Here is a 27,949-nt window from a genome sequence, read left to right as displayed (position 1 = left end):
GAAAGAAACTGGACCACGTTTTTATATCATACATAAAAGTAAACTCGGAATGGATTAAAGACCTAAATGTGAGACCTGAAACCATAAAAATCTTGGAAGACAGCACAGGCAGTAATTTCTCGCACGTTGAGAAACAACCCACAAAACTAAAAGATAACCTACTGAATGGAAGGAGATAATTGCATATGACATATCCAATAAAGGGTCAGTATCCAATATATATAATGAATTTATATAACTCAACACCAAAAAACCAAATAATCCAATAAAAAAATGGGCAGACAACAGGAACAGACATTTTTCCAAAAAAAGGCCTACAGATGGCCAACAGACACATGAAAAGATGCTCAACATCACTTATCATCAGGGAAATGCAAATCGAAACCACAATGATCTATCACCTCACACCTGTCAGAATGGCTCAAGTCAAAAACACAAGAAACAACAAGTGTTAGCAAGGATGTGGAGAAAAAAGAACCCTCATGCACTGTTGGTGGGAATGCAAACTGGTGCAGCTACTTTGGAAGACAGTATGGGGGTTCCTCAAAAATTTAAAAACAGAACTACCCTATGATCCAGTAATTTCACTACTGGGCATTTATCCAAAGAATATGAAAGAGTAATTTGAAGGGATACATGCACCTCTATATTTATTGCAGCATTATTCATAATAGCTAAATTATGGAAGCAGCTTAAGTGTCCATCAATAGATGAATGAATAAATAAGGAAAATGTAGTATATATATACAATTGAGTATTATTCAGCCATAAACAGAATGAAATCTTGCCACTTGCAACAACATGGATGGATACAGAGAGTATAATGCTAAGCGCAATGAGGCGGACACAGAAAGACAAATGCCATATGATTTCATTCACATGTGGAATTTGAGAAACAAACCAGAGGGGGGGAAAAAAGAGACAAACCAAAAAACAGGCTCTTAACTATAGAGAACAAACTGATCGTTACCAGAGAGGAGATGGGTTGGAGGATGGATGAAACAGATGAAAGGGATTAAGAGTACACTTATCTTTATGAGCACTGAGTAATGTATGGAATTGTGGAATCGATATGCCCAAAATTAATACAATACTGTATCTCAACCATGCTGGAATGAAAATTAAAACTTGATAATGCTGCAACATGGATGAACCCCAAAACATTATGTTAGGTTAAAGAAACCAGACACGAAGGACCACATCTTGTATGATTCCTTTATGTGAAATGTCTAGAATAGGGAAATCCATGGAGAAAGTAGATTAGTGGCTTCCTAGTGCCAGGAAGGAGAAAGTGGGGGGTGGAAGGAAGGGCCAATGGGGAGTCACTGCTAACGGGTCACTTTATTATTTAGAATTTAGAACATTTATGGGGCGCCTGGGTGGCTTAGTCGGGTAAGCGTCCGACTTTCGCTTGGGTCATGATCTCGCGGTTCGTGGGTTCGAGCCCCTCGTCGGGCTCTGTGCTGACAGCCAGCTCAGAGCCTGGAGCCTGTTTCAGTCTGTGACTCTCTCTCTCTCTGACCCTTCCCTGCTCATGCTGTCTGTCTCTCTCTCTCCTAGAAATAAATAAAAATATTAAAAAAAAAAAGAATTTAGAACATTTATATCACTTTTTTCATTTTAGAACATAAAAATGTCCTAAAAATGATCATGATGGTAGCACAACTCTGTGAATATACTAAAAACCATTGAGTTGTACACTTTAAGTGGGTGAAATGTATGGCATGTGAATTATATCTCAATAAACTTGTTATAAAAATAATTCCAGAAAATATGTTAGAATACAGCAGCATCTTAGCCAAAAGGCCAAGAAGCGACAGAATACAGCAGCATGTTAAAGGAAAAATTAAGACTCCATGACCAAGTGACTAGAAATGCAGAGATGCTTTAATATTAGAACACTGGTTAATAGGAATTGTCATAATTACAGGTAAAATAAGAAAAACAATTTGATCAGCTCCATTCTTGCAAAAAAGGCATCGGCTGAAGTTCCAATTTTATTTATAATAAAATCTCTTGAAAACAAAGGACCAATAAAAACTTCCTTAACAAGATAAAAAATATCATATATATTTCCATTCAAAAGCTAATGCATAGCTAATGGTGAAATATTAGAGGAGTCCCAACAAAGTCATATTCAAAAATGCCTATCATTTAATATCATCCCGGAAATTTTTATCCAATAAAATGACACAAGGGATACAAAAGAAGAGGTATAAGAATTGGAAAGAAGTCAAAATTATCATCGTCTGCAGATGATGTGACTGGAAAATTCAAGAGAATAAACTGACAAACTTCAGAAATAATAACTCACGGAGATGACTAAACATTTACTATACAAAACCCTATAGCTTTCTTTATAAATATACAAATAACAACCAGTTAGAAAATATACGAAAGAAAAGAGCTCATTTATAAGAGAAGCAAGACTAGTTTCCAAAAATAAACTTAACAAGAGACATGAAGAAAGATTTTAAGTGCAAGTGAAACATCTAGAAAAACTTAAATAAAAGAAAACACCCTGTTCTTGAATAGGAAGACTCAGTCATAAAGATGTCAAAGCTTAGCAAATTGTATTTCTTTCAATCACAATGAAAATGCCAGTGTAATAAAGATACCAACATAATTTTAGAAAATTCTAAAAAGAAAGATTGACAAGGGACTAGTCTTAACAGATATGAAAATATATTACTAAGTTGTAGTAATTTACCCTTTGGTAGAGCTGTATGAATAGACAAAGTTCACTTCTGAAAGTCTTGTGTAGGTATACTTGCAAATGTACAGTCTATGCACAGATGTGTTCACTGAAGCATTGTTTGTAATGGCAAAATGCTGAAAACAGACTATTACTAAAGTTAAAAAATAGTTTTTAGCAATGGATTATGATGTGGTTTTTCTCTAAAAAAAATTTTTTTTAACGAGTCTCCCTTGTCCATTTTATTTATTTATTTTTTTAAAAATGTTTTATTTATTTCTAGGAGAGAGAGAGAGAGACAGCGTGAGCAGGGGAGGGTCAGAGAGAGAGGGAGACACAGAATCTGAAGCAGGCTCCAGGCTCTGAGCTGGCAGTCAGCACAGAGTCCGACGCGGGGCCGGAACCCACGAACCGCGAGATCATGACCTAAGCGAAAGTCAGACGCTTAACCGACTAAGCCACCCAGGCGCCCCTCCCTTGTCCATTTTAAAGTGAAGAAATCCTTTGAAAATGAAGATGCTTGGGGCTCCTGGGTGGCTCAGTTGGTTGAGCTTCTGACTTGATTTTGGCTCAGGTCATGATCCCAGGGTTGTGGAATTGAGCCCTGGGTGGGGATCCGTGCTGAGCACGGAGACTGCTTAAGATTCTTTCTCTCTCCCTCTGCCCCCTCCTCCTCTCACCCATGCTCTCTCCCTCTCTAAAAAAAAGAGGGGCGCCTGGGTGGCTCAATCAGTTAAGCGTCTGACTTCAGTTCAGGCCATGGTCTCTTAGTTGGTGGGTTCCAGCCTTGTGTCGGACTCTCTGCTGACAGCTCAGAGCCTGGAGCTGCTTCAGATTGTGTGTTTCCCTCTCCCTCTGCTCCTCCCCCGCTCCTGCTCTGTCTTTGCCTCAAAAATAAATAAAAATTTAAAAATTTTTTTCTAAAAAAAAGAAAGAAAATGAAAATGCTTTTATTTGATATGTAGCTTTGGTGATACAAATTTTTATGAAGGAGTTATTTTTCTCNTGACCTAAGCGAAAGTCGGACGCTTACCCGACTAAGCCACCCAGGTGCCCCGTGATTTTTCTCTTAAAACTAGAAGGCATTTTTGCAGAAGATGCAGTAGTCTGGCATGCACACGTGGCTATCAATATTGAACTTGGCCAAATTTGGGTAGTGAGGTTTTGAACTTGGTGAGGAGTAGGGAACTGCATGTCCAAAGAGTGATTACAGTGTTATTCTTGAATAAAAAGGCCTTAACTTTTAATTTACTGCAGTTTATGAGGATGCCTAAAAAAATACAATGTTCCCAAATGTTAAAATCTGGCTCATTTTAATACAAAAAGGAGAACTCTATCAAAATATCAGAAACTGGATAACATGACTGTGGGAGCTGGTTTCTTCAGTGCAAAACACTAAAGACTAGGGGACGTGGGTCCTTCTTTACACTTGTCAGGCAAAAAATGTTCATAATAGGAAGTACACGTAGTAATTTCCTTTCCCCACATCGAAGACAGCCATGGAAGGAAACAGGAATGTGGCATCTCTAGAACTGTCAGCAGTTCTCAAGATTCTGCTACCATAATTCTAGCAAAACTCACTAACAGGTATAGTTTATCAGAAAATTTCTCAAAGAGAGCCCTCAGTCTCCTTATCTCAGTTCCCTTCTTCTAACCTTCCTCTTCATCCTGACAAAGGAGATAAATGCCTACTTATAATGTCACTTTGTCTACAGACACGGCATAGGCATGCCTGAGAGGAAGCCTATCCTGAAATGAAAGTCAGCTATCTGATGTAGAAACTGATGTCTGCGGCTCTAGAGCTTGACTTTCTCCTACTAAAAATTATTTGGTTCCGTAAGCCTTATGGATGCATGTCTTTCACAATGTGCTCCAACGACAAATCTTAAAAACCTTCCCTATGGCAGGGATAAGGCGTACTAATTGCTTCGGGGAATATAAAAATATATTAAGCAGAATCTTTGCCTTCAAGACAATTATCCGTCTCCCCTGAGAGAGTGTGAAGTCCAAGAAGGCATGGACTTTCTCAGTCTTGTTCATCACCGCATCTCCGACACCTAGAACAGTACTTGGTGTGCAGAAAGTGATCGAAATAGTTGTCAAGAAATGAATGAACCAATGGACACGAAGACAAAGACAACATGCTTTGAGCAGTAAGAGAATATGGCACTTTTAACAGTGGGATCAGTCTAAGGCCAATGGAAGTTAAAAGATGACAAGATTAAGGCAGGAGAAGGCAGGAAAAGGAAAATTAGGCCATCCTACAAGGAAGAATTTGGAAGGATGACGGGGAGGGAACAGGACTGGTTAAGGACAGAGATGGGAAAGACCAAATGTGTTCAGAGAGTGCAGAGGCCTGAGTGGCCACAAGAGAGGGCCACGGGACACGGCCTTGGGAGAAGTACATAGAAGGCCATGGGAAAAGACCCCAGGGCAGGGCCCCAGGAGAAGGCCCCAGGAGAAGGCCACGGGAGAAGGCCATGGGAGAAGGCCACGGGAGAAGGCCACAGGAGAAGTACATAGAAGGCCATGGGAAAAGACCCCAGGGCAGGGCCCCAGGAGAAGGCCCCAGGAGAAGGCCATGGGAGAAGGCCATGGGAGAAGGCCATGGGAGAAGGCCACAGGAGAAGTACATAGAAGGCCGGAAAAGACCCCAGGGCAGGGCCCCAGGAGAAGACCACGGGAGAAGGCCATGGGAGACGGCCATAGGAGAAGGTGTATGCTGGGGAAGCAAAGGGGAGCTAGACTGAATGAGGAGAATGAAGGAAGTGAGGGTGGGCTGCAGAAGGCCTAGAAAAATCAGCAACTGGATTCCACTTGGTGGACGTTTACACTTTTAAAATCATTTTTCACACCCTCAATTCAACGTGTAAAAGGAAACGAGCCTCAGAAAAGATATAAAATCTTAAAAAGCAGTAGGGTAATGGGGCCAATAGCCAGTCCTGGGGGCCCACATAAAGGTGAAATTTGGGTTATAAAGAAGTCTTAAATGTTATAATACGTTCTATAGTTTACTAAAATTAATGGTTTATCAAAGAATAATACAAGTCACAGGCCTAAATTCACTAGCAATTTTCACACAAAGATAAACTCTTTTCTTAGGTAGAAACTTTCTTTTAATATCACAGCAGGGTATATTTAATAGACTTTTAAAAAATACTGTGACTGTTAACTAATATTAACCAGAGAATGACGCCATTCACGAATCCTAGAACACGCAGGAATATGCAGACGTCAAAAGCTCCAAAAGCCTTTTTATGAGACAGTCAAGGTTTGGAAGACAGCTTCAGATAAACCTAACAATTGAGAAGCCGTAAATATCCTTGCTCTTTCCACCACTCTCCAGCTATATTTAGCAGCACGATTTCCTTTGTTCCCAAGTTCCCCTCGATAACTCCATATTTATATTCTCAAAGGCAGAAGAGCCTGGACCCGTTAGTTAAATGAATGCATGGCTGCATGGATGGACAATCGCCTGAACCATCAAATCACTGGATTAAGATCTGTGGGATGGAATGGATATGACGCTTCATCGATGGGTATCCTAGATCTTTCTTGGCCGGGGCTAAAGCTCCCAGGCCGCCACAGATATGTCCGTCTCAGGACGTAACAATTAGACTGGGATCACAATGCAACAGAGGGAGTGAGAAAGTTTGTTATTAAAGGAAGAGCATTATTCTAGGCTCTCCCTAGAATAGGGTGGTGATGTTTAGGAGAGCAGGGGTGGGGTCGCTGTGAAGCTAGTGAAGTTTAAGAATCTGGGTCCCATACTTGCACAGACTCTTTCCAAGGTGCACGAGGGACCCCAGGAATGTGTTCCCGTGGTCAAATGCTTCTGTAAAATTTGCCGAAGTAAGATATCATCAAATTCATTCTCCTGGAGAGGGCCCTCAAAATTTGGGGCCCCACAGACACTGGGGGTAAGGCAGGAGGAGGCTGGTAGTCACCCAGCAGGCTGACGGAGCAGCGGGAAGGGGAGCTTGGGGTGCCGTTGCCATTTCTGGGCAGTTTCCAGGTCCTTTCTAAAAAACCACCATTCCCGCCGTCCTCATACTCTGATACACGTTTCTGCTTTTACATCTTCTTGGCAAATGAAGTCACAGGAGACACTCAGCTGTTCTGAACTTCATGTCAAGCTTTGAAGTGCTTTTTAATAGCAGAAATATTTGGCTCACAGGTGGGCTTTGTAGCTATGGTAAATACTTCTTAGTTATCTGTCGCCACTGTTATTCCACACCTCCAATTTGGAGGAGAAATTCTGCATATGCATTGAGGCACTAAAAAAGAACATTGAACTATATCTTAGCTCTTTTGTGAACAGTTTCCTTTTATTTCTTCTCGCATGGAACTAATGTGCTCATCATATTGTACTGGTTATGGGTGGGAAAGCAGTGGAGGGAAGGGAAATGCTGATTATTACATCACTGGTTGGCAGTTTCCTCTTAGCTTCTAGAAGGTTAAGTGGTCAAGTAGCTTCCTAACATGAGATCAAGGCATTTCAAGGACTGACTCACCTGCCATTTTTCTGGCAAAGTGTTTTTAGTAGACTTTGGACAAAATGCTTGCAGTGGTTAGAAGAGAAAAAAAAACTGAACACAATTAATAGAAGATAAAGACAAAAAACCCAAATCTCTCATCTTGGGAGGTTCCTGTATGACTACTGTCATGTAGACTATATGTCCAGGTACATATCAGAACAATATATTTAGAGATCGCATTTTTAATAACAGATAAATAGAAACAAAGGCCATTTTGGATAGGTCCTGTGTTGAATAATGCCATTTTGCTTCTTTCTGTAACTGAACTATTTTTTTGAAAAGATGACAGAAAATACCGTTGCGCTCCAAAAGTTAAACACTTGAACTTTTTATTCCTCAAAATGGAACATTTTAGAAATGCAGATATGTTTATTAATTAGTGATTATTAACACCCAGTAAACAACATTATGTCTTGTAAAAACACAATCTCATTTCACAGCATGATGCTGAAATCTATTATTCCCCGATTCCATATGCTGAAATACACTCAAATGGTCACAAATGACCTTAAGCATTAAATAAATGTAAATGAGGACAACATAGAAAATGTGCTTTTGATTGATAACTAAAAGACCAGGTTGAAAATCACGTCCCCAAAGAAGGCCTCCCCAGAAGGGTAGGGCAGTCTACACCGTGGAGTAAAGGCTGTCCTAAGAATGAAGAATACATAGGTAACAGATTGCTCTTTCTCCTGACCTGCCTGAGGCTCTCTGGGAAACAGAAAGGGTTTGTTATTTACATGAGAAACACAGAGCACATTGCTCCCTATGCCACCAGCCCACTCCGACATTCTACTGCGGAATTTAAAAATACACACATGGACACTCCAGTATCCTCACCAGTTGACATGAGAGAAGAAGAATTACTGCTATTCCATGGCCTCATCCTAATGTGTTGAACACTGTAGGTTTTAAGCATTACTGCTGTTCATTCATCTTCTCTGTCCACCCCCAAACTGAGCAGTTAGGGTGGGAAAGCAACTTCAACACAGAGAAAACTCAAAATATCGAAGGATGACAGAGTAACACTAATAAATAATTAGTTAAAAATCAGATTGTTCTTCTAATGTCTGGAGTTTGACCTATACATTAAAAAAATGCACAGAGACATTCCGTGGGAAAAGTACTGAACAATGATTACTCACTCTTCTGGGTCCTACCATCAGGGCAAAAGGACATGTAGCTTCAGGGAAAACACTGTTGTTTTGGTTGAGGGGAAGCATTTCTCTACCTTTGAGTAAGAATCAACAGAATCTAAAAGGTAGTGGACACCTAGACCATTTTAAAATGATGGATGGAACGGGGGTGCCTGGGTGGCTCCATCGGTTGGGCATCTGACTTCGGCTCAGGTCATGATCTCATGGTCTGTGGGTTCGAGCCCCGCGTCCGGCTCTGTGCTGACAGCTCGGAGCCTGGAGCCTGCTTCGGATTCTGTGTCTCCCTCTCGCTGCACCTCCCCACTCACTCTCTCTCCCTCTCTCAAAAATAAATAAACATTAAAAAAGAACTAAATCATGAATGGAGCGAGGTATCTCAAAGGAGCTTGTCTTGTGCATAGCAGGATGTTTAGCCACACCCCTGGCTTCTATCTCTCAGTGGCAATCCTCTCCCCAAGTCAGGATAATGTCCTGGGGGCAACACTGACCCTAGGAATAGGGCCTTCATAAGGAGGTCCCAGGAGGGACCTCCCAGCCTAGGCCTGTATATTCTCAACCCTTAAATCATTCCCAACCCAGGGTTCCATATACCTCAGTTTTCCTCACGGATTGAAGACAATGAAAATGCCCATCTGCCTCATTACAGGTTCTTTTGAACATTAAATAAGATACTTTTAATGTGCTTAGAGCAGGGCCTGGCCCACGGTAAGTGCTCAGTAAGTGTTAGCTGTTATTATTTTTAATAATCATCCCTAGTATGAGAAAACCAGCGTCTGAATGCAGAAAGGTATCTTACCAGCTCGATATTTTCCGAGTTTTAAACACACCAGCCTTCTGATTCCTTGTGATGATGTCTCTCACATCTGAAGGACACAGTTAAGAAAGCTTCTGCAGAGATTGTCAACCGGCTCAAAAAAAAAAAAAAAAAACAAAAGGTCTACAAACACGGTGATCCTCATACTGTACATGGAATTGGCACAGTGAAAAGAGAAGAGTTGTAGGAGAAGAAGGGTCTAGGCCTAGGTCTACCACCACTGTTGAACTACTGAGCACAGGCAAGCTCTTTGAACTCCCTGGGCTGCAGTTCTGTCACCTGTGAAATGGGCATTCAGGGAGCCATGCTGGCAAGCCCCAGGGCTATGGGAGCTGGTGGGTGTAGATGACTTCTGCCTGGGCGCCATGCCCCACTTGCTTAAATGAGCTAAAAGCCCAAAGGCAAACCTCTTTCAGTCAGTGGGGAGGGCCATGGTAGTCTTCAGAGACTCTTCAAGTTGAAGAATTTCCAATCTCCTAAATGCTAGCAGGGAGCATGGGGATGAGCAGCAAGGAAGGGCTTGGGGGGAAGTGAGAGGAGGAAGACAGAAACGCTTGGAGAACCTTTGAGGGAAAACAAATTACTGAAGAAGAAAGTCAATCCAGGGAAAGACCCCTTGAAGGACTGTCTGTACAGACTCATGCTGCGGACTCTGGCCATCTGCTGGCGCGTAAGGGCTTGTACAAGAAAAGCCCTATTTCTTGAAGAGATGTTATGAGGAGCTGGTCCGTTACGTCCCACAGTGCCATCTTGACGCGGGCCCGTGGGAAAAATCATATCACATTCCCACGCCGGGGCGAGGCGAGACTTGAGATCAACCCTTTTTGCTTCAACCTCTGGGCACTATAAATCTCACAACTGTTCTCATGTCTCTTCTCGCTCTGGTCCCTGTGCAATCCGGAGCCAAATGGATGAACTAACTCTATCGGTATTTTCTGTCCTGCCCTCTAGTTCTGGCTTCATCATCCTTTCCTGGCTTTTTTTTTTTTTTTTTAATTTTTATAGTTTATTTTTCAGACAGAGAGAGACAGAACATGAGCTGGGAAGGGGGCAGAGAGAGAGGGAGACAGAATCTGAAACAGGCTCCAGGTTCTGAGCTGCCAGCACAGAACCCGATGTGGGGCTCGAACCCACGAACCGCGAGATCATGACCTGAGCCGAAGTCGGACGCTTAACCGACTGAGGCACCCAGGCGCCCCCTTTCCTGGCTTTCTGATTTCAACTGCCCTCACTTTCTCATTTACTTTATGTGCTATATCCTATGTGCCTCTGTAAAAAGCCTCCAAGTCCCTCTTTTGGAATAAGGCAGGTTTAAGTAAACAAGAAATAAAATCATTCCACCGGAGGCTGCAAGCTGAACTAAATTGGGCTCATGGGGAGGACACCAAGCAGACAAGCGATGTCCCCCTAATGCTCAGAAAAACAGATTTCCTGAATGCTCCAAACAAGCATCGGCCAAGATCTCCCCGTAGGAACACAGCCACAGGACTTTTTAACCCAAATCTCTGCTTGAAACATCAGGCACACCCATTTCTTCTCTGAGTGAATAAGCAGGTACTGTGATAGCTTTCTCCACCCCCCTCCCCCCCAGGAGTGGGTAGGAAAAATCAATTAGGTCTCCTAATGAAGGGCTTTGTGGAGGTTTACAAAAGTCTATAATGCAGACTTCTTTTTTTTTTTTCTGGGTGAACTTTCCTGTATGCAAATTAAATACCGTTAAATTACATTCATTAAAAAAATAAAAGAGACTAATTTGCCTACTTGTTTTGATTAACTGAAATGACACATCGGCCTACAGTTCTGTCTATTTCAGGAAGAAAGTATTTCAGGAAAGTCTTCTAAACGAAATGTCTTGTAGAAAAGGACAGCTGACATCTTTATTCTGAGAAGACCAAAATTAGTGAAGAGTCAACTGACAACGGATTTTTGGTGAGGCCCCCCCATGCTCCGGCCGCACCCCACTCCACGTTTCCATGACATTCCACCACATGCCACCATGTGCCTGGTTCACCTGTAGCGTCGCATGAGTACATGACTAATCTATCAAGCAAAACATATTATTTTGTTAGCGGAGGTAATACTTCTTATAAAATAGTCACAGGGAAGTTAAATTATATAAGCCTGAAAACCTATTAATAATTTTTAGTAAACATCTTAACGCCCTATGCTTTTATACAATTTATAAGCCTGTGGCGTCGGGTGGTCAGGTTGAAGCAAGTGTACATATTTGTAATTCTAGAGGTGCTTTTTTTTTTTTTAAATGAAAAAACTCACAGCAGTATTCAGGCTGCTTTATTTTTAGAACTGGGAAGGAAATATATTTTATGGTTTAGGAGGTGTTTTTATATTAAAACAAGTACAAAGAGAAGAACAAATGGCAGTAGTGTATTGAAATATCTTAAGAGATACATTCTGATATTCTGCCCACCCCCCTTCACTTTAGGTCAGATTTTGAGGTGGTTCCTCTGGTTGGCATGTATCTACTAACAAATTTTATCATTTTTTGGTGTCACTTCGGAATAACAAAGGAAATCCAATCCATGTGTACATATATACAGGTATATATACATACACACATATACATATACACACATTATACACATATACACATTACACATATATGTATATTATACATACATATCTATCATACATATGTATATTATATATACATATACATGAGCCTGGGTGGCTCAGTCAGTTAAGAATCCAACTCTTGATCACAGCTCAGATCTTGGTCTCAGGGTTGTGAGTTCAAGCCCTGCGTTGGGCTTCCCACTGGGTCTAAAGCCTACTTAAAAATAAATAAATAAATAAAGTAAAATAATAAAATAAACATTGTGATTCACAAAGCATTACTATCTGAGTTTATGTTATCTTTATTTTCACTGGACCATCCAAGGTGAGGGTAGGAAACCATTTATAATCTAAATTCTGTTCATTTTGATCACTAAGTGTTTTTAAAAATGCTTGATGTGGCAATATTCACCAATTTAAAAGCTGCAAAATAGTCTTAAATGTGGTTGTTATCAAAGGAATTGAGAGGATGACAGGAGATGCTGTGAACTCCATCAGCAATGTCAACTGTTATGTTTTTGGGTGAGAGGCCTTTTCCTACTGAGGGTGCTGAGGAAAATGGAAGATGACACTGATCAAACCATTCTAGGTTTTGGTGAAACAGAACGGCTTAATGGGGGGAGGGGGAGGGAAGCTTTGAAGCCCAATCAACCTGGCTGGCTTCTAAGCTGATTTTGATACTTAGTGGCTGTGTGAACTTGGGTAAATTAGCCTCTCTGAGCTCTACCTCAAAATGAGGAATAATGACACCTATTTTATAGCTTAATGGAGTACTACATAGGATGAGCCTGACGCATGTAGGTGCCTAATTCATGCCAATTCATTAACTTTTTCAATAATTCAGGCAAAAAGCTTTGGAGGGACGAAGAGGCTGGTGAGTGACTGAAATGAGGTTTGGCAGTTACGCTTTATTTTCTCTCCTTGCCGCTCAGAACTATTTACGTGAACATTTATATTGTGGAATTTATTATTTTAAAATGTTTTAAAATATTTATTTATTTTTGAGAGAGACACACACACACACANGCGGAGGGGCAGCCAGAGGAAGACGCAGAATCTGAAGCAGGCTCTAGGCTCCGAGCTATCAGTCCAGAGCCCGACGTGGGGCTTGAACTCATGAACCGCGAGATCATGACCTGAGCTGAAGTTGGACGCTTAACCGACTGAGCTACCCAGGTGCCCCTATACTGTAGAATTTAAATAACTGGAAGGAATCAGAGAACTTCTGCCTCGCAGATTTTCAGTATCTTTCCTAGGTGTAAATGTGCTCCAGCCAAGGCACAGTCCGAGCCCCCCAAGAACCGGGACTCGGTTCGTCTTGTCCACTTCTCTACCTTTAGCACCTGAAACGGCATGCCATTAATAGTGGTTGGATTCATTTTAATTAATTAGTTAGATTAATTTATTACTTAACTTAAATTGAATTTTCAAAGCCATTTGTTGAGCTCCTACCCAGTAAGAGGCACAGGGAGCCCATTAATGACTCAGCCGGCAAACAGAAGTACAGTTGGCACAGCCATTGGAGGAAGAGGCCTGAACTCAGGACGATGGCCTGGCATTCTCAAGTTCTCTGCCATCCACAGCACAGGCTGCACGGTCTATATGAAGCTGAATTTCTTAATTACCTAAGTCACAGGTTATGCTAATAAATAATGTTAAGCCAGGGCTATCACTTGTTTTTATAGTTTATTTATTTTTGAGACAGAGAGAGACAGAGCACAAGTGGGGGAGGGGTAGAGGCTGAGAGGGAGACAGAATCCGAAACAGTCTCCAGGCTCTGAGCTAGCTGTCAACACAGAGCAGGACGCGGGGCTCGAACCCACAAACCGTGAGATCATGACCTGAGCCAATGTCGGACGCTTAACGGACTGAGCCACCCAGGCGCCCCTAGGGCTATTACCCTTAAAATGCACGGGAGAGGGGCGCCTCGGTGGCTCAGTCGGTTAAGCGTCCGACTTTCGCTTGGGTCATGATCTCGCGGTTCGTGGGTTCGAGCCCCGCGTCGGGCTCTGTGCTGACTGCCAGCTAGAGCCTGGAGCCTATTTCAGAGTCTGTGTCTCCCTCTCTCTCTGACCCTCCCCTGCTCACGCTGTCTCTCTCTCCTAGAAATAAATACAAATATTAAAAAAAAAATGCACGGGAGATTTGCCAATTTCTGGTGGGCCCTGAGCTCGAAATCATGGTCCAGAGGGTGCATGCTGGGGGAATAAGACACATGGGTCGGGAGCACAAGAAATGGGTCACCAAGCACTGCCACAGTCTGCAGATAATATGCTTGATGTTTGCGAAGGATGGGTCGAGGCAGGGTGCTTGTGTTGGGGGCATTAGTGAGTCTACCAGAGAGGGCTGCTCACGACTCGGTGGTGTACTTGATGATGATCTGGAAGAGGCTCAGCATGGACAGCAACTCAGTATATCGCTTCCCTCCCCTTTTCTTCTGTCACTGTCATCATGAGCTATGAACTTTCGTGAGTGATGATGATCTGTAGGCACTGAGAGGTTTCTTTCTTTATTACACCAAAAGGGCCATGCCAAAAAAAAGGGAACGCATTGAACTATTTTAGGTAAATTTGAGAAGTGGACGAAGCAAAGGAGCCCATTTCTAATTTATCTCTTGTTCTCTTTGGGTACAGATACACATGGCGTCTGTAAGGAGAGGTAGCTCTCAGGTAGAGGGGCTCTGGGTTAGACCCAGCAATGCAGTTCAAGGACCAAGGAGTACCTCAGGGGACGTACACACGAGTCTAAGAAGATATTTGGGACTCATGACATTCACTTATACCTCAAGTCTTAATCTCTTTTCAGATATCTCTGTTTAATAGATCTCAAATCAACATCTAGCTTTCCAGGGTCAAGGGAGAGAGCTCTGGAAAACATAGCCAATCCCTGTGATACATTTTAGGGAAGATTATAAATAACCTCACAACTGGCTGACAGGCTTCTATGATGTAAAGATTCAAAACTCATCCATTCATTACCTTACATGTTAAAAAATAGAAATAACAAGATAAAAAGGAAATATCAAAACATGCTGTTTTTTTTTTTTAAAAAGGTAAAAACCAGAACCTTAGAAGCTTAAGAGACTAGGAAGTAAGATTCAGCTGGATTCATTCAATTCAGATGCCAAAAACAACAAAACTAATTTTTAAAATCATGAGAATAATATACAGGCCAATACTCAGATGTGATGTGCGACTGCCAGGTCGATTTTCAATTACATTTCACTGATGTATTCATTTGTTTCTTAATGTGCTCATCTTGCCCATTAAGAATAATTAGCAGCTTTGCTTAGAGATTTTCTGGCTTCTGGCAATGTTTCTCTCCCCCCCTTTTTTTGGTTGACATCCACTTTTACTTTTTAGAAAGTAATTTTTGGATAATATCCTACAACTGCTATATAATTTAGGCTTCCTAAAATTTTAAAGGAAAGATGTAAACAGTAATTTTTAAATGAATTTGTTTCGATCTATATGCATCAACAGTATGTGATTCAGTCAATTAGTTATTCTTCCAGAAAGGGGGCACACAAATAGAAAAAAAAAATTCATTCCTATTAACCCTACTCAGGAAAACAGCTTACAAGGGGATGCCAATTGTAAGCTCTGTTAGTAAATCAAGAATAACACTGGTATTAAAAGCAGGAAAAACACCTTGCCAATTTTTTAGGCTTGACGCATGCTTCTTTTCTCTTAATTAAAAAAAAATTAGATCCAGTTACAAAAGAAAAAGGCACTCCCATGGAACAACTGCATGATAAAACCTGAACTCCATCAGGAAAGTCCTGAGAGATGAAATAAAACACACTAGACCAGTTTGGGTCTGCCTCCTGAAAGGACCTACTTTATCTACATTGTAAAGTTCTTCCCCTCCTGCCCTTTGGCACCCCGCTATATTAAACCCATTGTAAAACCCAGCACAATAAAGCACTCTCAGGGCTGAGCTTCTGAGGACCAAATGTTAAAAATCCATTTTCTTGGGAGGGGGCTGCACCAATCATTTCCTTGAAAGGCCAGCAGAGTGAATGCAGAATCTGAGATTTTTCCGCTCTGATTTCAAGAGCTGGCATGACATCTTTGCTGTTTAAAGCAAAGGTGTGTTAATTAGTGACATTAGCATTGCTTCCCTTCTTTGGAAGCCCTGTACTTTATAGTTCAATAATAATGTCAGTACGATTAAATTTACATGCCGACTACAGATGTTCCTATAGTCTGATAAAAGTTTGAATTTGTTTCTGACGCTATTAAATGAGACACCTGCTGACTTGGAGAAAAACCTCAGGTTGCCGGGCCCAACCCGAGAGTTTCTGCGGCTAAATTGACCCTCTCTTGTCCAATAATCCTCTTTTCCCCACCCCCACCTCCAAGGGGTGGGGGGAGAGCCCATCCACTGGGGCTGAGCCAGCATACCTGACTTCCTCTCGCTGTCTGTGATCCCTGACATGCGGAGGAGGAGCACAGTGAAATGATACAGTGCAAGGCATAACTCAGAATAAAGCCGAGTGAATGAAACAACATGGGCTCATCTTCAGGAATATTTTGAGAAACTTGAGACAGGCTGAAGATCATGATTAAAATCCTGCATCTTAAAAAAGGAAGCACCTTTTGTGATCTCTTTCCCTTGTGTGAAAGGCCAAGATTGTGATTGGCTGTTTTTCCTTCCTGAAAAAAAATTTTTTTTTTTTAAAGTCTGTCAGGCAATTAGCGGGGTGGGGCTCTGTAGAGCACACAGTGCTGCGGAACAATTATTAGCTACTGTGCTTCTCACATCCCCTTTCCCCTGTCTGAGCAGCCCGATAGAGCTGCTGCAAATTTTACTTAAAAACAAACAAACAAACAAACTACATAGCAGCGGTAGAAAAAGAAAAACCGAAAACAGGCTTCAAGGAAGAAGCCGCAAAAATCAAAAGTGCTTTGGCATTTTAGGGGTCTAAAATCCAAGCAAGAAGATTGCCTCCCTCCTGATGTAAATGTAAGGCGTACCAAAAAATCCAAAGCAAATAGATCTTCCGCTTCTCCTCTCAATTTCTAACGGCTGTTAACTGCTCCTGAATAAATCAGCTCGATTGCTAAAGTAGCCACAAATTATGCTTGCTTTCTTAGTTAAAGTACAGTTCAATTTTCACGAACTCTGTGTACATATTAGTAAAGCATAATCTAATATAATGGGATTTGAACTGTAATAGCATAGCAGGAAAAAAAAAAGAGAGAGCGAGCTTTTACAATCCTAAATAAGAGGAAATAATGAAGGACTGATAGCTGTTTCCAGTGGGGAGATATTGGTAGCGCCTTGGCAATGAGAGTAGCTACAGCACTACTTAGCACCTAAGGTACGATATCAAACGCAAGAAGGGTCATAATGAACGCGAAGCTGGAAGTTAATTTTTGCAAGCAATATCCGATATAATAAATATTCAATCGTTTCTTTTATCCTGGGAAATCTCCGTGGAAATAAAAGGACAAGAATGCCTGGAAATTATTATGAAACAGATGCGCTTATTGCCTCGAGTGGTCCACAAATCATAGGCTCCTTTAACAAGAAGTGACTGTAAAACTCTATCGAGATACAAGAAAAAAAAAAAACCACAACAGTCGTATCCAATGAATCCCATATATTTCTACTCTTTCTTAATTACTTATCATGTGTGTGGGGGGGATTCTTTTTTAATGCCCCATGCTGTCTTTCTTTATATCAATTGTTACTCAGCCGGGAAAAAGGAATGAGCACAACAGACCCGTTTTCTATCTGAATAAGGATACTTCTGATGGCCTTTTCATTCCCATCAGTTAACAGAACTTCTTTGACATCTGCAGAAATAGCAACCTGAAAAAAAAAAAGGAGCAGAGCAAACAATGAGCAAATATGCTTGTCTGTGTGGAAGTGAAGACAGAAGTGACAAGCCTTCAGTATCATGCTTCCTCACCTATTTCTCTGTAACAATCTTCAATCTTTTTTCATTTTATGTCTGCATTATTTTAATCATTCAATCAAATCAGTCAATACTTTTATCATTCCATTTGCGGGAGCCTCTATCTTGCTATCATTCTGTTCGGTAATTGCATTGTGACAGCGGATGATGGTATTCTGAGAGGCTTTCATTTGTGGGCTTCTGTTTATCTCGGAGAGCCATCATACAAGGCTGTCACTCTGCCTTTCAGCTTGCTTCTGTCTGACTGCCTGATGCCCTTCATATAACTTTGCATTGCAGGCAGATGGCTTTGTGAGGGTAATTTTTTTGTGAGCTTTGACATGCTCGCACATTGGGCTGTAACCTCGACACATTGTGTAAGAGCGACAGGTTTGTCAAATGCCAATCAGTGTAACAATATGCTTTTATTTGTAGAGACATAAAAACTTGTCTAATGCACTGTGCTGCTACATAATATCTCCTGAATACATGACTCAGAACCCAGAGAATGGGGAACGACGTTCCTGAATGGCCAATCTAATTCAAAAGAATCTAATTACTGAGCGCTCTGGATCATGTTTGTTGGTGTAATAATGCAGGCAAAACATTAGCAGCTATATCATGGTGCTCCAACTGTGATTCGCCGGGCTATTCCTGTATCTTAGCAAATGGGACTATAATCTGAAAAAAAAAAAAACACACAACAACAACGACAACAAAAATGCTTTCGCTATGGCAAAGAGAGACGGCGCGAGGCCTGGAATGTCACAACAAGCGATATTGACTACACTGAGGTAAAATGTTTCTGCTCATCGAGGCAAACCATAAAATCAATATGATCCGAAAGTAAGTCAATCTAGAAGGTCTGTCAAGACCCGGCAGCTTGACCGCAGCTGACGCTGTTGACGGTTCTCTGACCCAGCAGTTTGAGGCCCTGGAACATTTTTCCTTTTGTTCCTCCCTCTGAATGGGATTGGAATGGAGAAAAGACCTACCATGAGCCCAGCCAAGCATGTCATGCCACCCCCCAGCTCACACACAGCAAGGTCCCTGAAAGAGAGAAAAGAAATGGTAGAACCCATACAAATTAGATGAAAATGGCCAGAGAGATATATATGTTACAAGAACAAATTGCCATCTGCAGTAAGAACGGCGCTACCAGGAAGTTGTGGAGACATGACTGGGCTACCTCATGTTGCTTTGCGTTTTAAAAATAATTATGAAATAGAAAAGTCACAAAGCAGGCAAATCAGTGGGGGTTCCCTCATTAGTGTTCACTGCAACATTACCACCGCTGAGCTGAAAAATCTGAGAAGGTTCCCTTTTTTTCCCTTGTCAATGGCGCTGTCTTTTAGAACTAAACTAGCTAGAGTAGCGAAAGATAATTGTTAGGAAAGGATAACACTGTTAATCCACATTCATTCCTTCAAAAACAGACAAGTAAATGAAGAGCATATATGAGTGTGTCTGTACCTACGTTATAGTCACATACACAACACCCACACGCACAAATAAACGCAATCTGGAATTTACCAAAAAAAAAAAAAAAAACCCAAACCTGAAACCAAACTGAAACGTTTTTGGAAAGCTGAGCCGCCCCCATAAAGAACAATTACACAAAGAGCATTTAGCAATTAACACTTAAATCACAAGTGACCCCGACACAACACAGTGAATAAACAATGCGGGGCCGTAATATGGGGAAGCCAGCGAACCCAGGCTAAAGTGATGACCGGGCTCTGACTTCACCGCTCCAAAGTAAAGCGGCTCAGGGTAAAAGCAGGCAGTCTAGGGTGGCACTCGGCACTCACCTTCCCCTCTGTGCCTAAGTATCAGCCCTCACCGGGTGACATTCTTGCCCCGGCCCACAGCTCGAGGACTGGAGCTCCAGTCAAGCTTCAGCACAGCGAGAAGGGCAAATGCCGGCCTCCCAGGGCAGCTCTGCGGCCCAAATACAATACTGCCCTGTTCTTATTTTACATGCTTAAACCCTTAAGATTGTTGCTTCTTCCCAGGTTGGGAAGTCTATCACCTCAACAGGAGAAAAGAAAAAGAGAGAAAGGGAGGGAGAGGTGCAAAGAGGGGCAAGAGGAAGAAAAAAGGCCAAACAAGGACCTTCATGTTCCGAAAATGCACTTAATGGGTATTTAGTTGGGCGAAGCAATTATAGACTGGTTGGTAAGTATGGGCCACAGAGCTTCAAAAAATACATATTATTGACCCAATCTTGTAAGTACATATTGTTAAAACACACACCATGATCTCTAATGGCTTGTCTGGAATCATAATGGGCTATTCAGGAAGTATACACCAGATGACTTTTAGAAAATGATAATGAAAATGAAAAACCTGTATTTTCTGGGTCTACCAAACGTCTTTAGAATTTTTAAATCAAAGGAGTTTTTCTTTCCTTTTTTTCCTTTTTCCTAAATCCCATCCATGGGTTTGATCTATAATGTACACTGACAATTGAAAACACTTATTTCCGTAGCATGAGTCTGTCATGGTAATTTACATTTTACAAATGCATATTGTCAGGTATATAAAATATCTTTAAAACCAGGGGTGGGAAGGCATCTTTAAATAATAGCTGTGGGGTATTTATTTATCAAATATTCTGCAATGATTTCCTTAGCAGAAGTTTAAAGAATGTGCTTACTGTGATTTGGTGGGTTTTTTCCTTCTTCTTTTTTTTTTTTTTTTCTTTTTTTGACCTTCACAATCAGTAAGGATTGATTGGAGCTTCACTTTTGTTTCCCCAAAATCAAAGTGAAATAAAATGCCTTGAGTGGAAATCAAAAGCCTTTGACATATAGCAAAAAGCTTGCTGTGTAATATTAGTACCCAAAGGCAATTCAGATTTCTTTTTCAGAAGCAACATGTTTTCACCAGGAACTTTTCCCCCCTTCTTTCTCCCTTTCTTCTTGCCTCCTTCCTTCCTTTCTCTCTTTTCTTTTCCTTCTTATCTGTTTTTAACAACTTAATTTGAAGAATGCAATCACGGCAATCGTCAATATGCAGATACAATGCCCCTAAGGGGCTAAAAAATATCTTTTTAAGTGCAGCTTTTACCTGAATACATGACTGTGCTTGAGGCAGTAGTAAGCCAAAACCTCTTCAGATGGCCAGATGCCTGGAAAACACAAGAAGATACACTTTTTGATTATAGGACTCTGTTCTAGAATCATTCTCTTAAGAAATGGCTTTAAAAAAATAATGTTCAGGACAAGCTATTTCCACCTGAATCAAACTTAACATAATTATTACTTGTAATATGTCATATCGCATGGGTTTCTTTTGTTGTTGATTACAGCTCTTTTCCCAGAAAAACAGTAAAATATCCTAAGTAGATTTTACTACACTTCAATCACAACAAGATAACAAAAACAATAACAATCATAAATACAAATAGTAGAAGTTCAAGTTTAGTGGGATTTCAGGGAGATAATCTTGTACACATGAACGATCTTCTCAGCCCAATTCATACGCATCAGTTGAAGACCTACTATATATGTAGCCCATATGAGGCAAAAATAAATGGAAATATCACTTGTAAGGAGCAAAGAAAAACCACAGAGGTCATTATACCTTCTTCTTTGATTCCATCCTAATCTTTTCAAATATGCACAATGATTTCCTTTCTAACGAGATTAAAATTTAAATTTCACCAACTTTTGGTACATCTTTAACAATAATCCTCCCCACTGAAGTCCACGGATGGGCATTTTCTAAAATCATCACTTGCAGATCATTTATTTTGATGACTCATATACTCTTCATGAATGCATCTGAATTCCTTTAAGAAAAAAGACAAATATGTTTGGAAATGACAGTTTATAGTGGTTATCACAGGATGGTAGGGCTGTAAGTGCTTTTAATTTTTTTTTCTTTGTACTTTTTGTATTTTCCGAAGATTTTTACAATGGATGTGAATCACTCCTCTGATCAGAATTAACCACAGTCTTCCGATTTCCCCAAGGGGCCAGACTCCAAGCTCAGACAGGGCACCAGCACCCTGCTCTGCCAGAAGCCTCCTCCGTCCTGGGCAAGAGCAGTGAATGTTCACCGCCCTTGCCCTAAATGCTCTTCTAATGGGTCTGGATGCAAAGTGGAAACACTTAATGAGAACTAATTTTTTTTTTCCTCTCAGATGCATCTCCAGCTTCAAAGCATGAGAAATCTGAACATTTCAGAAAAGAGGATGCCAAAGACATGATAAGTCAAGTCCTATGGGGAATCCATGGGTAAATCTAGGAATAGCAAAGACACTGACCCCAGAGAAGCATGCACTGCAGGAAAGTCCAGTCAAGTGGGCTCAGCAAGTTCAGCCTCCATGGTATCTGTGGGGGAAATGACAGTGTGGGGGAGAAGGAGGTACCCAGCAAGAGGTATCTGGAGTCGTATTTAGGAGGAAAGTCAGGAAGGCAGTTCAGACACAGGTGCTTTGGAAGCAGACTCGTTGGGCTCCACTCCCACCCAGCTTGTCGGGCTGGACGCCCTAGCTGAGTAACCTTGGGTAGTTTACTTAACCTCTCTGTGCCTCAGGTTCTTCATCTGTAAAATAAGGTAATTGTAGTATCAATTTCACAGAAGTGTTGTGAGGATTAAATACGTAAAATACGCAAAATGTATTTAGAACAGTTCCTAACTCATAACGAGCTCAAAGAAAAATGAGTTGTAAAATGTTACTTCCTTGGCGCACCTGAGTGGCTCAGTCAGTTCAGCGTCCGACTTCGGCTCAGGTCATGATTTCACGGCTCTTGGGTTCGAAACCCTGCATCAGGCTGGATCATCTGTCTCCCTCTCTCTCTGCCCCTCCCCTGCTTGTTTGTGTGTGTGTGCAAGCTCTCTCCCTCTCTCTCAAAAATAAATAAAACATTAAAAAAATAATGTTATTCTCCAGCAAAGTGGGATAAAACAGTGAAAGCGAGAATATGTGGACCCCAGACAATGATCCCAATGACAGAACAGATGGAGAACACTGTTGTCCTGTTCCTAACCATGAACTTTGCCGCAACCCCAAAGTCCTAATACCTGGCATGCCGCTACATTAAAAAAAACTCTATAAAACTAAAGCACATAATAAAATTTTTGGAAGGAAGAGCCCAAGACAGTATTCTACACCATGTGCATACAATCACCAGAATAATGAATTTCTTTATGCTTTTAGTAGATGGTTTTGAAGTTTTAAAAAATAATGATGGGGAAGGGTATTTAAAATTCAAGCTTTGATTAAGTACAAAATTGTGACTTCTAAAATGCACAGTCTTTCAAGAGAGTTTTAGAATTATCTCCAAAAATTATAGAGGTTGATTTTTCACTAAATTAAATACAAAAATATGCAGAACAAAGTTAATAAAATCACCTAAAACTCCACCGCTGCTATATAACCCCTAGTATCATTTTGGACATCATTCCGCAAAAAGCTCTCCATGCACAAAGCTATTTTTTACACAAATGACATCTTATCGTGCAGGTATTTGGCAATCTGATTTTGCCCCACTCAGTATGTGATGGATAACTTTCCATGACAATAAAAATATTCTAGCATTATTATTAAAAAAAAATTTGGGGGCGCCTGGGTGGCTCAGTAGGTTAAATGTCTGACTTTGGCTCAGGTCATGATCTCATGGCTAGGTGGGTTGGAGCTCCACATTGGGCTCTGTGCTGACAGCTCAGAGCCTGGAGCCTGCTTCAGATTCTGTGTCTCCCTCTCTCTGCCCCTTCCCCGCTTGTGTTCTCTCTGTCTCTCAAAAATAAGCGTTAAATTTTTTAAAAAATAATTTAACATGTATTTTTTGAGAGGGAGTGTGCACAAACGGGGGAGAGTCAGATAGAGAGGGAGACAGAAAATCCAAAGCAGGCTCTGTGCCCAGAAATGGAAAATCTGGCCAAAAGTCAAGTATAAATCGGGCGCCTGGGTGGCTTAGTAGGTTAAGCGTCCGACTTTCGCTTAGGTCATGATCTCGCGGTTCGTGGGTTCGAGCCCCGCATCGGGCTCTGTGCTGACTGCCAACTCAGAGCCTGGAGCCTGTTTCGGAGTCTGTGTCTCCCTCTCTCTCTGACCCTCCCCTGCTCACGCTGTCTCTCTCTCTCCTAGAAATAAATAAAAATATTAAAAAAAAAGTCAAGTATAAATCATATTGTGATATATCAAGCCATCCCCCCCCAAATTTGTACCAAAATATACCTCCAAATCAGAGTGTTTATTTCCTTAAGGCCTTGTCAAGATGAGATTTTGACAACATATTTTATTTTTGCAAATGTGTTAAGTTTGTGAAAATGATCTCAGTGCAAATCAAAAGCACACTTTTGTGTAAGTGTTTTTTGGTAAGATACCACTTCATACCTTCTAGGATGGCTACAACCAAAAAGTCAGACAATAGCAAATGTTGGCCAAGATGAGGAGAAATGATATAAAATGGTGCAGTGACTTTGGAAAACAGTCAAGCAGTTCACCAAAAACTTAAACATAGAGTTAACATATGGCCCAATAATTCCATTCCTAGGAATGGACTCAGGAGAATAGAAAATATGTCCACACAAAAACCTGTACATGAGTGCTCATAGCAGCATTATTCATAGTAGCCAAAAGGCAGAAACAACTCAAACGTCTACCAACTAATAAGCACATAAATAAAATGTGGTATGGCCATGCAATGGACTATTACTTGGCAATAAAAAGAAATAAAAAGTACTGATTCATGCTACAGCACAGATGGAACATGAAAACATTATGCTAAGTGAAAGAATCCCGAGACAAAGACCCACATGTTACATGTTTCCATTCATATGAAATGTCCAGAATTGACAAATTCATAGACACAGAATATAGAGTGGTGGTTGTGTAGGGCTGGGATGGTTGGAAGTAAATGTGGAGGGACCTTTTACAGGTGATGAAATATTCTAGAATTGGTTGTGGTGACAGGTCCACAACTCTGTGGATATACTAAAAACTGCTGAGTGAACTGTGTGGTATGTGAATTACATCTCAATAATGTCATTATTTTAAAAAGTTTTCTCAGTCTTGGGGCACCTGGGTGGCTCAGTCGATTAGGCATCCGACTTCGGCTTAGGTCATGATCTCACGGTTTGTGGGTTTGAGCCCCGAGTCGGGCTCTGGGCTGACCACCAGCTCAGAGCCAGGAGCCTGCCTCCGATTCTGTGTCTCCCTCTCTCTCTGACCCTTCCTTGCTCACGCTGCCTCTCTCTCTCAGAAATAAATAAGACATTAAAAAATAATAATTTAAAAAGTTTTCTCGTTCTTATTTGTGGAAACATAGAGGTCTCTTTGTAAAGAAATTTTTTAAGTTTATTCATTTATTTTGGGAGAGAGGGCGGAGGAGAGTGAGTGGGGGAAAGGCAGAGAGAGAGGGGGAGAGAGAATCCCAAGCAGGCTCCGTGCCATCAGCACAGAGCCCGACTCGGGGCTCAAATCATGAACCATGAGGTCATGACCTGAGCCAAAACCAAGAGTCGGGATACTTAACTGAATGAGCCATCCAGGCGCCCCTAAAGGATTTTAGTTTTAAAGAACTTATACAGAGTTTAAAGAGCCATTGAGTTCTAGGAGACTAATTAAGACAAGCAACAGTACCCAGACCCTTTGACCCAGTCTTTCTCCTTTCTCAGAAACTACTACTTCCAAATCGTTTAGTTGATACTTCTGTAATTACTTCTATATTTCTACTTATGTCTGTATTGTTACTTTTTTTTTTTTCAATTTCTGAGAGAGAGCGAGAGAGAGATAGAGTGAGCAGGGGAAGGTCAGAGAGAGAGGGACATACAGAATCTGAAGCAGGCTCCAGGCTCTGAGCTAGCTGTCAGCACAGAGCCCGACGCATGGCTCAAACCTAACAACCATGAGATCATGACCTGAGCTGAAGTTGGACACTTACCTGACTGAGCTACCCAGGCGCCCCCATATTGTTACTTCTTGATTTTTCAGTTTTAGGCAAAATCTATTGACCCCCCACTATGGAAAATAAGCATTTTTCATTTTCGTCTATGCTCCTCCCCCCATGCCACGTACACCATGCTCCTTACCCATCCACTATCACCATCTTCCTAGTATAGATATATTATAATTTTGGTAAGATCACTACTCTCTGTCAGTTTCCTTATAACAACGAAATAATACTGAGCCATGTAGTAAACTATGATTGCTTTCTCTCCCATGTATCATTTTCTTTCCTGTCCATTTTTTTCTCATTTGCTAAGGTTTTTATTCAATCTCAAAATCCAGTCATCAGTTTCCCCTCTCAGTACACCCACTCACATTTTTTTAAAGTTTATTTATTTATTTTGAGAGAGAGAGAAAGAGAGTAAGCATGAGCATGCAAACAGGAGAGAGGCAGAGAGAGACAGAGAGGGAGAAAGAAAACCCCAAGAAGGCCGCACTGTCAGCATAGAGCCTGACACAGGGCTCGATCCCATGAAGCATGAGATCATGACCTGAGCCAAGATCAAAAGTTGGACACTAACTGAGCCACCCAGGTGCCCCTCACATCAAGTATTCTACCAACCTCATGAAGAAATCTCTCCTGGTGCCTTCTGATCTGCGTTGGTCTGGAATGAATGCGCCCCATGCATGGTGCTTAGCTGATATCCTAGAATCAATCTTGACTATCTACCATTCCAGGCTCTCTTCTGCACCTTTCCTGTATCTCATCACTTGTTTTCTCTATCCTTTGTTTTCCTTTCTTGGTTTACTTCCTCATTTTAGTGCAACATATCCTCCAGTAGTTTCTTTTAAAAACGTTTGCGAATTTCCAGGATGCAGTGGGTAACTTCAATCTGGAAACTTGATGTTCTCAGATGTTGTAAGGTTTTTTGGGAAGTTCCATTGATGATTTCCTGACCTCCATTTTTATCTGTGCTCTTTCTCTGGAACCCTTGCTATTTGGATGTTGAATCTCCTAAACTCATCCTCTAATTTTCTTATCTATTCTTCCTTGCTTTCTAGCTCTCACTGTTTTTTACTTTCTTGGAAATTTCCCCAACTTTATCGCCCAACCCTTTTATCGTTCTTTTCATTTATGCTATTGCTGTTGGTAGTTCTCTGAATATTTCTTTTCTAGAACATCTTAGTCCTGTTTCACGAATGCAATCTTTTAAAAAATTATTTGACAGTATTAATTACAGTTTCTTTTAAGTGTTCTTATCCTTACATCGTCTGTTTTCTTCATATTGCTTTTTTCTCTTCATTGATTTGGGTACCTGTCACGTTAAAGGCTTTCCTCAGATAGCTGGTAATTCTTTGTTGTTTGCTTAAACATAATCATAGAAAGGTGAAAAGCTGGTTGAAGGTGAGGAGGGCTGAATGCGTGGGAATGGAGTGGAGTGTGGGTGGCTCTGTGTATGCTCACCCAATCCTTCCAGCCTGCTTCTGATACTCTCTCTGATTTCAACTGTGCCTGGTGTCCCTCAATCTAGAACCCTTCAGTTTAACTCTCCAGAGAACAAATCTCTTCCATTGGGAGTGCAGAAGAGGAAGTTACTCAGTAGTCGGGAATACGGGTGTAACTGCTTTATAAACAGCTTCCAATCAGTTTTCCTTATTTTAACCCCTTTCAAATCCTACTTTCACTATTGTCCCAATTTTTGAGGTTTTCAAAGTTTCAGAAGTATGAATTGGTTTGCTTCTCAGCTTTCTCAACTGCTGGCTTTCTCAAATCTGCTAAGTCAATGACTTCCCAACCATTTGCTTCCCAGGTTCCAAAATTATGTTGTTATGTGTCCCCGTGGTCTATCTTCCTTGAGTGTTTAGGTCTTAAAAATGCCTCTTTACAGTGGTTTAGTCAAGTTTCTTGAAGGAAGTGATTTTAAGGCATTGTTCAACCCCCAAGTTTATTTGAAATCCAGAAATGTGTGGTCTTTTGAATGTAACTGTTTGTGGGATACTTCTGGAACCCGAAGACATATATATATAGTAACTATTCTGATCTCTCATAGGGTGCATTTTAGCACAAATACTTTAAGGTATGAGTGGTAGGGTCTTAGTGCACATCCCAGAAGAACAGTGACTAGAAGGACTTCATGGAACAGAGAGAAACTCATTGGAAAAGTGATGAGGATAAATTAAAACTTTTTAAAATGTTTATTTATTTATTTTGAGAGAGAAAGGGCACTAGTAGAGAAGGGGCAGAGAGAGAGGGAGAGAGAGAAAGAATCCCAAGCAGACTCTGCACTACCAGTGCAGAGCTGGATGCAGGGCTTGAATCCACGAACCATGAGACCATGACCTGAGCTGAAATCAAGAGTCAG

At 41.1% G+C, this 27,949-nt stretch overlaps 1 protein-coding gene across 1 annotated transcript in view; it reads right to left on the bottom strand.

Annotated features, from left to right (window-relative positions):
* Positions 1-27,949, bottom strand: part of LOC144219241 (calmodulin-lysine N-methyltransferase-like) — a 203,860-nt gene that overhangs the window by 41,723 nt on the left and 134,188 nt on the right. The window contains exons 2-5 of the mRNA XM_077749198.1: positions 20,756-20,816; positions 18,679-18,733; positions 17,535-17,598; positions 9,187-9,253 (exon numbers count right to left, since the gene is read on the bottom strand). Of these exons, the coding sequence (XP_077605324.1) occupies positions 9,187-9,253; positions 17,535-17,598; positions 18,679-18,733; positions 20,756-20,816 (247 nt within the window). The remainder of the gene's footprint in view (positions 1-9,186; positions 9,254-17,534; positions 17,599-18,678; positions 18,734-20,755; positions 20,817-27,949) is intronic.

This window comes from Crocuta crocuta, unplaced genomic scaffold, assembly GCF_008692635.1.
Source record: "Crocuta crocuta isolate KB4526 unplaced genomic scaffold, BGI_CrCroc_1.0 scaffold118, whole genome shotgun sequence".
Lineage (NCBI taxonomy): Eukaryota > Metazoa > Chordata > Mammalia > Carnivora > Hyaenidae > Crocuta > Crocuta crocuta.
The sequence above is the reverse complement of the archived record's forward strand: the minus strand, read 5'-3'. Positions and strand labels throughout refer to the sequence as shown.